Raw genomic sequence first — 15,313 nt, 5'->3', positions numbered from 1 at the left:
TTTAGATACTTAGAATTATTTTGTATTTCACTGGAAATCTTTGTTTTTCATCTTAGCTTCTGCTGCTAAACCACCTAATGAAATTTTGAAAGAGGCAGACACAGATGTACAAGTTTGTCCTAACTATTCTATACCTCAAAAAACAGATTCCTATTTTAATCCCAAAATGAAACTAAATCGGTAAGATGAATTGAAAAAAGGGTTATGGGATGTTTCAAATGATTACAAATGTGACCTTCTTTTTATGTTCTAATATATTGAAATTTAAAACTGGGTACAGAATGAAAATCATCTGTTTTAGTATTTTTCAGAATGATTGTTTTCTTTTTTTCCTACCAAACTAATTTCTTTCTCAGTAAAATAGGCCTGCCTTTATATAATTAATGAACAGGCTGGTGCTTTAGTGGGCAAGTTTTATTTATGAAACCATTATTCATGGTGAATGCTTGTTTATAGAACCCAGTTAGATTGATAGTTTAATTTCACACATGTTTAGTTCTTGTACTACTAGGTAAAGAATATGTTACTACGTCTTCTTTCAAAATAGTTTGTATAGTAAATAGGAACCCTAATTCTTACTATTCTTAAATAAAATCCAGAGTGATGAAGCCATGATGCAGTAAGATTATTTCAGATTATTATACTTTTTTCTAGACAGCTAATATTTTGTACATTGGCTGCTTTGGCCAAGGAACGAAAACCTTTGGAATGTCTAGATGCCTTTGGAGCTACTGGTAAGTAATGAAGCTTTTTTTGGATCCCACTTTAATTATCAGATTTATGCAGTATCTTTTCTTGGAAAATTTATATGGATATTGTATCTAGCAGAATATTTTTACATAAAAAGTAAAGACCCAAGGTAAATACTTTTATTGTGGAAAAATTTCAAATGTATACAAAAGTAGAGTATAATAAATGAATCCCTGTGTATGTGTCACTCACTTCAAAAATTATCAACTTATGCTTGTTCGTGTATATGTATCTCATGCACTTACCCTTATACCTCCTCCACCATCTTTCATCCCTATTACTTTGAAACAGATTACAAATATGTCATTTTATCTGTAAATATTTCAGTTGGATCTCTAAAAGATAAGGACTTTACAAAAATAAAACCTTGATACCATTATCACACATTGATATCATCAAATGTTTAGCTATGCTAAACATAGCTAGAGCTAGGATCTCACAGTTTCTTAAAAAATCAAGTAGGAATTCAGATGAGGACTATGCATTTTCATTGTTTGAGATATCTAAGTGTCCTTTTGCTCTGTATTCATTTCCATCATTTTGTTTGCGTGTGTGATGATTATTTGTTGACATACAGCTTGTCTATATGTCTATTGTCTTTTCCAGAGTCTAGATTTTTGCTGATGGCAAAAATCATAGCTCATAAAACCTGTTTCTTTATCTCTAGTATTTCTGTATATTGGTAGTTATCTCCAGTATTTCTGTATATTGGTAGTTATCTCCAGTATTTCTGTATATTGGTAGTTGAATCTTCAGGTTTGATCAGATTCAAATAGGATTTTTTTTTTTTCAAGAATACTTGTTTACTGCAATTAGGAAGTATTTGATGTTTGGTTGTCTCTCTTTTTTTGTGATGTGATAAATTGCCTAGTCATTAGGCAGTGGGGTAAGGTGAAATTTTAAAGACTGAGAACATTTTCCTAAAAGAACTTAACAGTAAAGAAACGATCATGGAAGAGTAGAAAATTTCTAAGAAGCCACCTGTACCTAATCCAAGTCTTTCTTTTTAAAGGTTAGAGGAATATATTCTTGGGAAGTTTGTAATAAAAGGATGAAAGCGTGAGTTAGCTCTCCTTTTCAAGTTCCTCTTCACAGGGAAAAGTAGTGGTTAAAAGCAATTTAATATCTTACATAATCTGATCCCAACCTACTTTTCCAAATTTAGTTTTCAGCATTTTCCCTTGTACATAACCCTTTACTTTTTTTTCTTTTCTTTTTTTTTTCCTTTCTTTTTTTTTTTTTTACATTTTATCTATTTCACTCATCCCCTTACCCAGCTCCCTTCTGGTGACTACCAATTTGTTCTCTGTATTTAAGAGTCTGTTGTTTTGTTTGTCTCTTTTTTTCCCTTTGTTTGTTTTGTTTCTTAAATTCCACGTATGAGTGAAATCTTGGTATTTATCTTTGTTTCACTTAGCATTATACTCTCTAAGTCCATCTGTGTTGTTGCAGATGGCAATATTTCATTCTTTTTTATGGTTGAAAGGTATTCCATTGTATATATACCCCATTTTTATTCTATCAGTGGATACTTGGGTTGCTTTTATATCTTAACTATTATAAAAAATGCCGCAGTAAACATAGGGATGCATGCATATATTTTTTTGAATGTGTTTACATTTTCTTTGGGTAAATAGTCAGTAGTGGAATTACTGGCTCATGTGGTAATTCTGTTATTTTTTTGAAGAATTTTCCATACTGTTTCCCACAGTGACTGCAGCAATTTACATTTCCACCCACAGTGCATGAGGGTTTCTTTTTCTCTGCACCCTTACCAACACTTATCTTGATTTTTTTGATTCTAGCCATTCTTACAGGTGTAAGGGTGATACTTCATTTTTATTTGCCTTTTACTCATGATTAGTGATGTTGAGCATGTTTTGATGTGTCTCTTGGCCATTTGTGTGTCTTCTTTGGACTCTTGACCACCTTCACCCAATTCTTCCACCCTCTGCCCCCAACTCTGGCAACCACAAATCTGATCTCTGTTTCTATGAGTTTGGTATTTTTAGATTCCACATATAAGTGAAATCATACAATGTTTGTTTTTCTCTCTTTCACTTAACATAGCGCCCCCACAGTTCATCCATGGTGTCACAAAAGACAGGATTTCCTTCTTTTTTATGGCCAAATAGTATTTTATTGTGGGTGTATATGTGTGTGTGTATATCACATTTTCTTTATCCATCAATGGACACAGGTTGTTTCCATGTCTTGGCTATTGTAAATAATGCTGAAATGAACTACTCTTTTTTTCACCTGAAATCATTAAATCTAATGTTTGGGGAAGATCTTTTCAGTCCTTTCTTTTAATGTTCCTTTGTAAATTTATATCCGTTCATAGCAGTTAGTCTGCATGCTTCCCCATCTCTAAAATGTGAATATCAGAACTTATTTCACAAGCTTGTTATGAGAATATGAAAATTTTTGTAAAGACCATAGTGCATAGTAGATGTTAAATATTTACTTTTATGAGGCACATGTATGGAAAAGCTGGTCTATACTTTTAGTACATGGGGGTTTTCTAATCCACAGTGGCTGGGCCCGTGTCACCATCTCCTTTGTAATGAATGTCCCCTCTGACTCTAATCCAGTAGGTATAGAGAGCCTATGAGAAGAGGCTTTCTTGGTCTGAATTCTTGATCTTTGCTTACATATACAAAGTTGTTCTCTTCAATTCACAGTGATGCTATTGTGCAGTTTTGGAAAAATATTGGTCCAGTAAAGTTGTTTTCATATTTTGGTGCATTAGGTAAACTTTAGCAGTGGGAGGAGTTCCAACTTCCCACCCACCAAGCAGAGTAACTCCATTCTTACTCACATTGTATGTTGGCTTTCTCTGTAAGATTTAGTTTGAAAAAAGCATTCCATTATAAGAAATTTTAAAAAAGAAAACCTATTCCCCATAATAAAGAACAAACAAAAATTTTATTTGAATCTGGATTATAGAAAAGTTTTGGAAGAATTATTAATGGAAATCTGCTCAACACATTTTTTGTGTGTGGTTACTTTTCTTCAGAGGCTTTGTAGTGAGTAACTAGAAAAAGTTATGTATGAAAATACTAAGATTTTGAAACATGTGTTTTTGTTTTTATAAAAGAGTATATACTTTATTATTATATAGTGTTTTTATTCTTTAATTTAAAAAATTCATTTTCTGGGGCACCTGAGTGGCTCATTCAGTTAAGCATCTGACTTCAACTTGGGTCATGATCTCATGGTTTGTGGGTTCGAGCCCCGTGTTGGGTTCTGTGCTAATAGCTCAGAGCCTGGAGCCTGCTTTGGATTCTGTGTGTCCCTTTCTGCCCCTCCCCCACTCGCACTCTGTCTCTCTCTCTCTCTCTCTCTCAAAAATGAATAAATGTTAAAAAAAAATTTTTTTTAATTCATTTTCCTTCAAATTTTTCCTAAGGGATAATGGGATTACAATGGGCAAAACATCTCGGAAATGCAGTTAAGGTTACAATTAATGACTTGAATGAGAACTCTGTGACACTGATTCAGGAAAATTGCCATTTAAACAAGTTGAAAGTGGTGGTAGACAGTAAGGAAAAGGAAGAGAGTGATGATATTCTTGAAGAAGGAGAAGAAAATCTTGGTAACATTAAGGTGACCAAAATGGATGCCAATGTCCTAATGCATTTGAGATCCTTTGATTTCATGTAAGTGAAAAACTTTGCTGTGTCACTTTCTCAACTGGCCTGGATTGGAGGGGGGGGGGGGGGGCGGGTGTTGGAGGGGTTAAAAATTAAGATGGTTGTTGTTTATTTGAATTAATACAGTTTTTTACCATTGGCCTAAGGAAAGCAGTAGGAACATTTTCTAGCATTTGAAATAAAATTCCTAAGCATGACAATTTTTCTCTAAAACTGATTGATTTTTATATGTCTAACATATCATATGGTCATTTTCTTACATAATTTAAAAACAGAATTATATGTTTAAGATAGATTTGTAAAATACTTTTGAATCCATGGAATTTTATCATTAGACATAATGACAATGGTACCGTTTTGATTACTAGTATGATTTTAAATATGTATTCTTTCTGATTTTAGACACCTAGACCCTTTTGGAACATCGGTGAACTATCTAGATTCTGCATTCAGAAATATAAGAAACCTTGGCATAGTGTCTGTGACTTCTACAGATATCAGTTCTTTATATGCCAAGGCACAACATGTTGCCCGGCGTCACTATGGCTGTAATATTGTCCGAACTGAGTATTACAAGGAACTAGCAGCCAGAATTGTTGTAGCTGCAGTGGCAAGGTACCAGACTGACAGCAATGTGCCTAGTATGTTTGGCTGTGTGATAGAGCTACTATTACAAAAAGTGCCAGTTGCATTTTTCAAAAAATTCACAGGGTACAAATTCTGTATTCATGTCTGTGATCTTGATTTGTTTGGTAATCTTATGTCGTATCTGTTACAATTTGATTTAAAAACTTTTGTGTCTAGAATAGTTTACTCTCCAATTAAAAATTTTATTAAAGTAAGTAGTAATAAAGAAGAGATAAGAATGAAAGTTAACTTCAAATCAGTTATTTTAATAACGTAGGGTAGGTGGGGATACCACCGTGAAAAGAAAAAGCAAAGGTTGTTTTTAGATTTAGAAAAAAATCACTGTTTTATGTCCATTTCATCTCTTTACCTAGTTTGAAAAAAATGATGGCTTATATGGGTGCCTGGCTGGCTCATTTGACAAAGCATGTAACTCGTGATCTTGAGGTCATGGATTCAAGCCCCACATTGGGTGTAGAGATTACTAAAAAAATAATAATAATAAACATAAATAAATTTTAGAAATGATGGCTTATATACTTGATTCTGCAAAGTGATCTCACCCACAAAACAAAGTTCTTTTTTATCAGGATTTCTAAAGAAAGCAAGGAAGATTTCTTTGAGCACCAGTTTTATTCAAAAAATTATGCTAGAAGAAGAATATAACAATATAATATAAATTGACACTGAGAACATAGCTAATGCATGATCAGCCAGCTTGTTCACTAGCCTCAACACTAGCTTTCACAGCAGTTAAATTGAAATTCCTACCTTAGCATAATACAGATTATTAAACTTCATAGACCTTTGGAGTTATTCCTAATTAGCTGAAAACTCTGATATTCAGTTTGTATACCTACCAAGGACCTAGTATATGTGCTTAAAAATGTTTATAATGTAACATCAACAAGTTGAAATTAATACATATGAAATAAGTTTAGTACATATAATTGCAAAGGGAAAACTACATAAATGATGTATCAGTTAGAATTTAACCCAAAAGTCTATAAAGTTAACAGTGTCAGAAACTTTGCCTATTCATTTTTCACTTAACATTCAGCATCTGGTATACTATCCTGCAGGTAGTACTCAATCATATTGTTTAGAAGAAGCTTTTATAGAAAAAAAAATAGATAAAAAGAAAGGGTGGTGGTGATGACAGGAAACAAATTGACACTGAAAATCAGAGAACGTAGTCTTTTTTTTTTTTTTAGATGTTTATTTTTGGGAGAGCATGAGCAGGGGAGGGGCAGAAAGAGGGGGACAGAGGATCCTAAGTGGGCTGCTAACAGCACAGAGCCCAGTGTGGGACTCAAACTCACAAATGGTGAGATCATGACCTAAGCTGAAGTCACACGCTTAACCAACTGAGCCACCCAGGCACCCTGAAAATCTAGTCTTACTGACTAGTCTTATTGACTTATTTCCATAATGGAAAATGTCTAGTCACTAAAGATTCTGTCAAGCATCCTTTATTTCCTGTGTTTCAATTTGTGTAAAGGTTATGCTAATGATCTTTTAAAAACACTGCCACTAAGAATTGAATTTTCCGTATTTTCCCATAATCCATCCATAGTTTACTGTCCAATTAATATTGTCAATATAAAAATGCCAAAGAAACATGATGAGCCCCCAAAATAACTTAAAAATCTTTTGCAGAGCTGCAGCCCGATGTAACAAAGGCATTGAAGTACTGTTTGCAGTGGCTTTGGAACATTTTGTGTTGGTTGTTGTGCGAGTTTTGAGGGGGCCTACTTCTGCAGATGAAACAGCCAAGAAGATTCAGTACCTGATCCATTGTCAGTGGTGTGAAGAGAGAATTTTTCAGAAGGATGGTAATATGGTAGAAGGTAAATTCAAGCTTCTCTTGACTGTATATCGTGTTTATATACAAGCCTCCAATGAATAAGTCTTTATCACATCCCTAATTATACATGTTGTTGTCCTTTGATTTTAAAGATTACAGTGCTAACTTTATTTCCTATACTGGATTTCCTTTCATCAACAGACAAGACATGCGTGTGAGTTTATTAAAGTTATTTACTCATGCTGTATTCAATTTATGCTCTCTAGCCCTGCCCTCTGTTGAAACATCTAGAAATAACTTAGATTCCACTGTCACTAATTTTAGGAACATAAGTCAGATTACCTCTTTGTCTGGGTGTTTCAAATCATTAATTTTATAAGAATAATTATCATGTTTCTGGCTGAATACAAAAACCATCAGTTATAAAATTCATTCAGTAAACACATTTACTGAGACTCTACTATATGCCAGGCATGGGGATCAAAGAAAAAGATGAGGCTTATGCTGTTTCTATTTTACTTTTCTGGGACATAGAAACAGTTGCCCATTATTTTCTGTTAGAGCCTTCACATTTTTTAAGAACTCTTTAGATATTAGAGTGTAACCCCAGTGATACGAGTTGCAAATATTTTTTCTCATTTTATCACTTCTGTTGGCATCTATTTTTTAGTGTTATTTTGATTGCATTAAAGAAGATAGATATCATTGTGGTTTTCAAGGTTCCTAATAACTTCGTATGCTTTTCATTTGCACAAGTACTTTTGCTACAGTGTTAATTGATAGTGAGAATGGAAGGCATCCCGTCATTGTTCCTTTAGTTCTCTGTGGTGCTTTCTGATTCAAGCATGAGATACCTATCATTTATCATGTCAAGAAAATATCTTTCATTTCCAGTTTTACTGTATTTTAGCAAGATGTTGAATTTTGTCATGTATGTCAGCATCTGTGGAGATGATTGTGTGGTATTTCTCCTTAGGTCTACTGATTTGAGTAATCATAATAAAATTTCCCAATATTGAACAATTCTGACTTTCTAAAATAAACTACTCTGCCAGGAAGTATTTTCTTAAGATGGATTCTGTTTGCAGGGCACTTGGGTGGCTCAGTCGGTTAAGCGTTGGGCTCTGCACTGACAGCATGGGACCTGCTGTAGGTTCGCTGTCTCCCTCTCTCGCTGCCCCTCCTCTGCTCGCACTCTCTCTCAAAAGCTAATATATAAACAGGAAAAAAAAAGATGGATTCTATTTGCTAATTTTTTTTAAGTTTTTAAATTTATTTTGAGAGAGAGGGTGAGAGAGAGCAGGGGAGGGAGAGAGAGAGAATACCAAGAGGCTCCATGCTGTCAGTGCAGAGCCCCATGTAGGGCTAGAACTCACGAACTGTGAGATCATAACCTGAGCTGAGATCAAGAGTTGGATGCTTAACCAACTGAGCCACCCAGGGCTCCCAATTTGCTAATTTTTAAAATTTTGTTTTAATATTCATAAATGAGATGGTATATAGTTTTCCTTTTTAGTAGTAATTTTGGTTGGGCTTTGGAGTCTGTTTAAAAGGAATTTGGAACTTTGCCCTGTTTTTCAGTGGTTGGGAACAGTTTTAGCTTTAGCTTTTCGAAATTATTTACATAGAGTTGAGCCAAGTGGTATTCATTAGTTCCTTTTAATTTTCTTGGTTTCTGTGGTTATATTCTTGTTTTTTTTAATTTTTAGTAGCTGTCCTTTGCTTATGCTTTTGAACTTTTATCTACAGTAGTTGTTGTTTTTTTACTCAAACATTTTAAAGGATTTTTGACTTAATAATTTACTGTAAAGAAATTGGATTTATTTTTGCATTTTGCTTGCAATCATATAGACCTTGCAGAGTGTAAATGAGTCTTTCAAAGAAGTCAGTTCACTCAGAATTTTCTATAATTTTATCAACTTGTAATACATTGTTTCAAAAGTCAACTAGTTTCATAAGTCTTAATAAAATAATGACCCCTGCCATACTCCCTAAAGTTACCAGCTAAAATATCAGAGCTATTTCTTCTAATGTTTACATCCCTATTTCTAAATGGCATGTTTATAGTACCTATAACTTCTTTCCATGGAAGAATATTCAGCTTCTTAAACCAACCTAGTCACATGCGTGTACCTCCCTTCTCCAGTGTTGGCTAAATCAGTATTCAGTGTTTATATTTTTATAAATATAAAACTATTGTTTACAAGTTGTATTAGTTATCTGTTGCTATGTAACAAATTAGTCCAACATTTAGTGGCTTAAAACAACATTTATTGTCTCATAGTTTCTCTGAGTTAAGAATCTGGGCATGGCTTAGCTGGGTCCACTAGCTCAGGGTCTCCAGGCTGCAATTAAGGTGTTTGCCAAGGCTGCAATCAAAGCCTGACTGGGTTAGGATCTGCCTACAAGCTTATTCACATAGTTACTCCCTGGATTCAGATCCTTGTAAGTTGTTAGACTGAAGACCTCAGCACCTTGCTTGCTGCTCAGTGACTTCCCCAGTTCCTAATCATACATTCCTCTTTATCTATAGTTTCTCATGGCAGCTTGCTTCATCAGAATGATCCAGCAAGAACCAGAGAGAGCGTGAGAAAAAGCAAGACAGAAGTCATGATATTTTGTAACCTAGTCTAATAATATCCATCATTTTTGCCATATTTTAGTAATTAGAAATGAGCTCTAGATGTTGTGATCTCACACTTAAGAAGGGGAACTACATAAGGGTATGAAAACCAGGAGACAAGGTCATTTGCTATCTTAGAAGTCTTTTCCAACACAGATGAACCAGTTAATATGCTGTAATAATGTTCCCTTTTGTAAATGCAACTCTTGGATAACTCTGGAATTAATCATTAGCTGTTTTTGTTCGTTTTTTTTGTGTATGTGCACTTTTCATAATCCATTCCTAAACCCTTTGCTACAGTTTCACAGCTTCTTCCTGTGTGGGTAGGTGCATCAGGCTATCTTCAGTCCCAGTGTCACCTCCCTGGAGACAGTGCTCCCACTCTCCTCTGGGTGCTTTGTTTTGCAAGTCCGCTGAAAGGTGTCGTCCTGGGGCTTCCTTTTAACCAGCGTCTCGGAGATGTTCTTTGGCTTTCTCCTTCTGATGAGTCTCCTATATCTTGGCTCTTGTATATTTTTCCACTATCCTTGTTTATTATGTCATTTTGAATGAACACTTTGTAGCTTCCTGAGAAGAATCACATGGCCAAGTATAGAATTGTAGGTTATAAATCGTTTTTCTTCAGAATGCGTAAGGTATTATTGTATTCATTGTCTTCTAGCCTCCAATATTGAGAAGTCTGCTATTGTTCTTATATCTAGTCCTTTGTGTGTTTTTCTCTGTGAATGCTCTTAAAACATCCTTTGTTTACCCAGTATTCTAAAATAATTTTGTAATATGTGTATTAATTCATCTTTTTAAATTTATTGTGCCTGGATAATCTGTGAGCCCTTTAAGGAACTTGAGTTCTTTAGTTCTGGGAAATTATTTTTAATTTTAATTCTGGTGTAGTTAACACACAGTACTATATTAGTTTCAGGTGTACAATAGCATGATTTATCAGTTCCATACATTACTAAGTGCTCACTAAGACAAGTGCACTCCTAATCTTCACCTATTTCACACATCCTCCTCAACCCACTTTCCCTCCGGTAAACCATCTTTTCTCTATAGCTAAGAATCTGTTTTTTTTGATTTCTCATTTTTTTCCCTCCCTTTGTTTGTTGTTTCTTAAATTCCACATATGAGTGAAATCATGTGATATTTGTCTTTCTCTGGCTTATTTCACTTAGTATTGTACTCTGTAAACCCATATATGTTGGAAATAGTGAGACTTTATTCTTTTTAATGGCTGGATAATACTCCATTTGTGTGTGTGTGTGTACACCATATCTTCTTTACCCACTTATCTATCAGTGGACACTTGGGCTGCTTCCATAGTTTGGTTGTTGTAAATAATTCTACAGTAAACATAAGGATGCATATATCTTTTTGAATTAGCGTTTTCATATTCTTTGGGTAAGTACCCAGTGCTGCAATTACTAGATCATAGAGTGATTGTAGGATAGTTCTATTCTTAATTTTTTGACAAACTTCTATACTGTCTTTTTATTTTTAATTTTTTTTAATGTTTATTTTTGAGAGAGAGAGAGACAGAGCATGAGCGGGCAGGGATAGAGAGAGAGGAAGACACAGAATCCAAAGCAGGCTCTAGGCTCTGAGCTCTCAGTACAGAGCCCGACATGGGCTTGAAACCACGAACCAGGAGATCATGACCTGAGCCAAAGTCGGATGCTTAACCAACCGAGCCTCCCAGGCGCCCTTTCTATACTGTCTTCTACAGTGGCTGCACCAGTTTGCATTACCACCAACAGTGCACAAAGTTCCTTTTTCTCCACATCTTTGCCCACACTTGTTGTTTCTTTTTTTTTTTTTTTTTTTTTTTTTGTTTCTTTATTTTTGAGAGAGAGAGAGCAGGGGAGGGGCAGAGAGAAGAGGGAGACACAGAATCCAAAATAGGCTCTAGGCTGTCAGCACAGAGCCTGACGCAGGACCCAAACCCACAAACTATGAGATCATGACCTGAACTGAAGTCTGATGCTGAACGGACTGAGACACCGGGGTGCCCTTCTTGAGTTTTTGATTTTAGCCATTCTGATGGGTGTGAGGTGATATCTCATTGTAGTTTTGATTTGCATTTCCCTGAGTGATGTTGAACATCTTTTCATGTGTTGGCCATCTGTATGTCTTCTTTAGATAAATGTTTGTTCAAGTCTTCTGCTCATTTTTAATTGAGTTATTTGGATTTTTTTGGTATTGAGTTGTGTAAATTCTTCATATATTTTGGATACTAACCCTTTATCATATATGTCATTTGTAAATATCTTCTGCCATTCCGTAGGTTACCTTTTAGTTTTGTTGGTTGTTTCCCTCAGTGTGCAGGTTTTTATTTTGATGTAGTCCCAATAGTTTATTTTTGTATTTGTTTCCCTTGTCTCAGGAGACATATTTAGAAGGATGTTGTTATGACCAGTTTCAGAGAAATTACTGCCTCTGTTTTCTTCTAGAATTTTTATGGTTTCGAGTCTCACATTTAGGTCCTTAATTCACTCTGAGTTTATTTTTATGTATGATATAAGAAGGTAGGCCACTTTCATTCTTTCCCATGTAGCTATCCAGTTTTCCCAACATCATTTGTTGAAGAGACTGTTTTTCCATCGCATATTCTTGCCTCCTTTGTTAAAAATTAATTTACCTTATATTTGTGGGTGTTTTTTCTGGGCTTTCTATTCTGTTCCATTGATCTCTGTCTTTTTTTTTTTTCCAATACCATACTGTTTTGATTACTACAGCTTTGTAATATAACTTGAAATCTGGAATTGTGATAACTCTAATTTTGTTTTCTTTTTCAAGATTGCTTTGGCTACTCAGGGTCTTTTGTGGTTCCATGCAAATTTTAGGATTGTTTATTCTAGTTCTGTGGAAAATGTTGTTGGTATTTTGATAGGGAGTCATATTTAAAAAAATTTTTTTTTAAGTTTATTTATTTGAGAGAGAGAAAGGACAAGAAAGAGCACAGGAGGGGCAGAGAGAGAGAATCCCAAGCAGGCTCCACACTGTTGGTGCAGAGCCCCACATGGGGCTTGATGTCAAAAACCATGAGTTCGTGACCTGAGCCAAAGTCAAGAGTCAGACATTTTAACCAACTGAGCCACCCAGAAGCCCTCATAGGGATCACATTTAATCCGTAGATTGCTTTGGGTAATATGGTCATTTTAACAATATTTGTTCTTGCAATCCATGAGCATGGATTTCCGTTTCTTTGTCATCTTCAGTTTCTTTCATCAGTGTTTTATATTTTTCAGAGAACAAGTCTTTAACTTCTTTGGTTAAGTTTATTCTTAGGTATTTTGTGATTTTTTTTTTTTTGTACAGTTGTAAATGGGATTGTTATGTTAATTTCTCTTTCTGCTACTTAAATAAGTGTATAGAAATGCAGTGGATTTCTGTACATTCATTTTATATCCCACAACATTACTGAATTCATTTACCAAGTTCTAGCGGTTTTTTTGGTATAATTTTTTTGGGTTTTTTATATATAGTATCATGTCATCTGCAAATAATGAAAGTTTTACTTCTTCCTTACCAATCTGGATGCCTTTTGTTTTTTTTTTTTTGTTGTCTGATTGCTGTGGCTAAAGCTTCCAGTATTATGTTGAATGAAACTGGCAAGAGCAGACATGCTTGTCTTCTTGACCTTAGGGAGAAAGCTCTCAGTTTTTCCCCACTGACTCTGATGTTAGCTGTGAGTTTTTCATATAAAGCCTTTATGTTTCCTCTAAACCTACTTTGTTGAGGGGTTTTGTTTTGTTTTGTTGTTTTAGTTTATTTTGAGAGGGTGGGGGGAGGGGGAGACAGAGGATCCGGAGCGGGCTCTGTGCTGACAGTGGAGAGTCTGATGTGGAGCTTGAACTCATGAATCATGAAATCATGACCTGAGCTAAAGTCGGGGCTTAACCAACTGAGCCACCCAGGTGCCCCGAGGGTGTCTGTGTGTGTGTGTGTGTTTTAAGTGTATTTATTTTGAGAGAGACGGAGAGAGCACAGTCAGGGGAGGGGCAGAGAGAGGGAGAGAAAGAATCCCATGCAGACTCCATGCTGTCATTGCAGAGCCCAATGCAGGGCTCCATCTCATGAACCATGTGATCATGACCTGAGCTGAAATCAAGAGCCACTGACTGAGCCACACAGGTGCTGCTCCTTTCAGCACTTGAAATAGGTCATTCCACTCCCTTTTGGTCTGCAAAGTTTCTGCTGAAAAAGCCACTGATAGGTTTATGGGGTTTCCTTTGTATGTAACTTTCTTCTTTGCTCATGATACTTTAAAAATTCTCTCTTTATCACTACTTTTTGCCATTTAAATTACTGTGTGTATTCATGTACCTCCTTGGGTTGATTTTGTTGGGGGATCTCTGTGCCACCTGAATCTGGATATCTTTTTCCCACAGATTAGGGAAGTTTTCCAATATTTTTTTTCAAATATATTTTCTGCCCCTTTTTCTCCTCTTCTTCTGGGATCCCTATGATGTGAATGCTGTTGTGCTTGATGGAGTTGCTAAGTTCCCTAAGTCTGTTCTCATTTTGCAGAATTATTTATCTCTCATCAGTTGAGCTTGATTACTTTCCATCACTCTATTTTCCAGATTGCTAATTTGTTCCTTTGCTTACTTTAGCCATCTAGTATATTTTTTATTCCATTTATTGTGTTCTTCATATCTGATTGGTTCTTTTTTATCTCTTTGTTAAGGGTCTCACTGATGTCCTTTGCTGTTTTTTCAAGACAAGTGACTATCTTTATGATCATTATTTTTAATTTTCTTTTAAGAATATTACTTCTATCTGTTTTGTGTAGATCTCTTGCTGTGGTTTTGTCCTATCCTTTGATTTGGGACATATTCCTCTGTCTCCTTGTTTTGTCTCTGTGTCTATGTGTTAGGAAGGTCAGCTACATCTCCTGCTCTTGAAAGTAATTACCTTATGAGGAAAAGGTCCTGTAGTGCCCTGCAGTGTAATGCCCCCTTCACCAGAGCCCGGTGCTTAAGGCATGTCTTCTGTGTGTTAACACACCCTGCTGTTGTGTCCTGGCTGCTTTTCCCTTGAGTCCAGTCATCCACTGAGTCTCTATTTGCCTGTTATGGGCAGTGTTTGGTCCCCAGGGTGGGGTGTGCAGTTTTAACAAGGTGCATGGCAGTCTGTTTGCAAAATGAGACCTGCAGGGACCCAGGGATGTATGGGTGGAGTGCACAATTTTAACAAGGTACACGAGGCTTCCAAAAAGCCTGTGTAGCCACTGCCACTGAAACTGAGGCCACACAAAACATATGGGTCAGGAGACCTAGTATTGCAAGGTTTGTACAAGTCTTCTAGGGGAGGGTACTTGCAGCCCTGGGACTGAGGCAGGTCCGGCTGGAGGGGTAGTGGTGTGGTGTAAGCAGGTTATGTAGTGAATGTCACTGGTTTCCACATAGCCATGTGTTTATGCTGAGGGTGGGACAGGGATATTGTGCCTGACAGCTCTTTTGACCCTAGAGAAGTCCCTTGGCAATCCCTTCTCCTCCAGGACATGATCCAAAATGAGTAAACTACTCTCCCTCCCCATGTCCCAGGCATTTTCAAATTGCTGTTTCTACACTGAATCTCCATGGGCTTTTTTTAAGGACAGGGCTCCTTTTTAAGGGCTCCATGCTCTCTTTAAGGGCAGGGACTCCACTTCCTGTTGCCCTCCAGGCTCTCCCAGAACCAAGTCCACTGATTTTTAAAATTCTGGGCTTTAAGTACTATTGGTTTTAAGAACTGATGAAATTCAAAGCCAAACGTTATGGTTATCTGTCTTCATTGAGTGAGCTTCCTTCCAGGTGTAATCATCTGTTCCTCTCCCCATGGCAGATGGTGACACTGTTTTGCTCCCCA

At 36.1% G+C, this 15,313-nt stretch overlaps 1 protein-coding gene across 5 annotated transcripts in view; it reads left to right on the top strand.

The window, feature by feature from the left end:
• Nucleotides 1–15,313, top strand: part of TRMT1L (tRNA methyltransferase 1 like) — a 39,501-nt gene that overhangs the window by 13,324 nt on the left and 10,864 nt on the right. For all 5 annotated transcript variants that reach the window (XM_027074353.2, XM_027074351.2, XM_053209426.1 and 2 more), the window contains 5 exons: nucleotides 57–180; nucleotides 655–734; nucleotides 4,163–4,412; nucleotides 4,809–5,021; nucleotides 6,693–6,883. In XM_027074353.2, the coding sequence (XP_026930154.1) occupies nucleotides 57–180; nucleotides 655–734; nucleotides 4,163–4,412; nucleotides 4,809–5,021; nucleotides 6,693–6,883 (858 nt within the window). The remainder of the gene's footprint in view (nucleotides 1–56; nucleotides 181–654; nucleotides 735–4,162; nucleotides 4,413–4,808; nucleotides 5,022–6,692; nucleotides 6,884–15,313) is intronic.

This window comes from Acinonyx jubatus, chromosome E4 (genome assembly GCF_027475565.1).
Source record: "Acinonyx jubatus isolate Ajub_Pintada_27869175 chromosome E4, VMU_Ajub_asm_v1.0, whole genome shotgun sequence".
Lineage (NCBI taxonomy): Eukaryota > Metazoa > Chordata > Mammalia > Carnivora > Felidae > Acinonyx > Acinonyx jubatus.
This window is presented reverse-complemented; position numbering and strand designations above follow the sequence as displayed.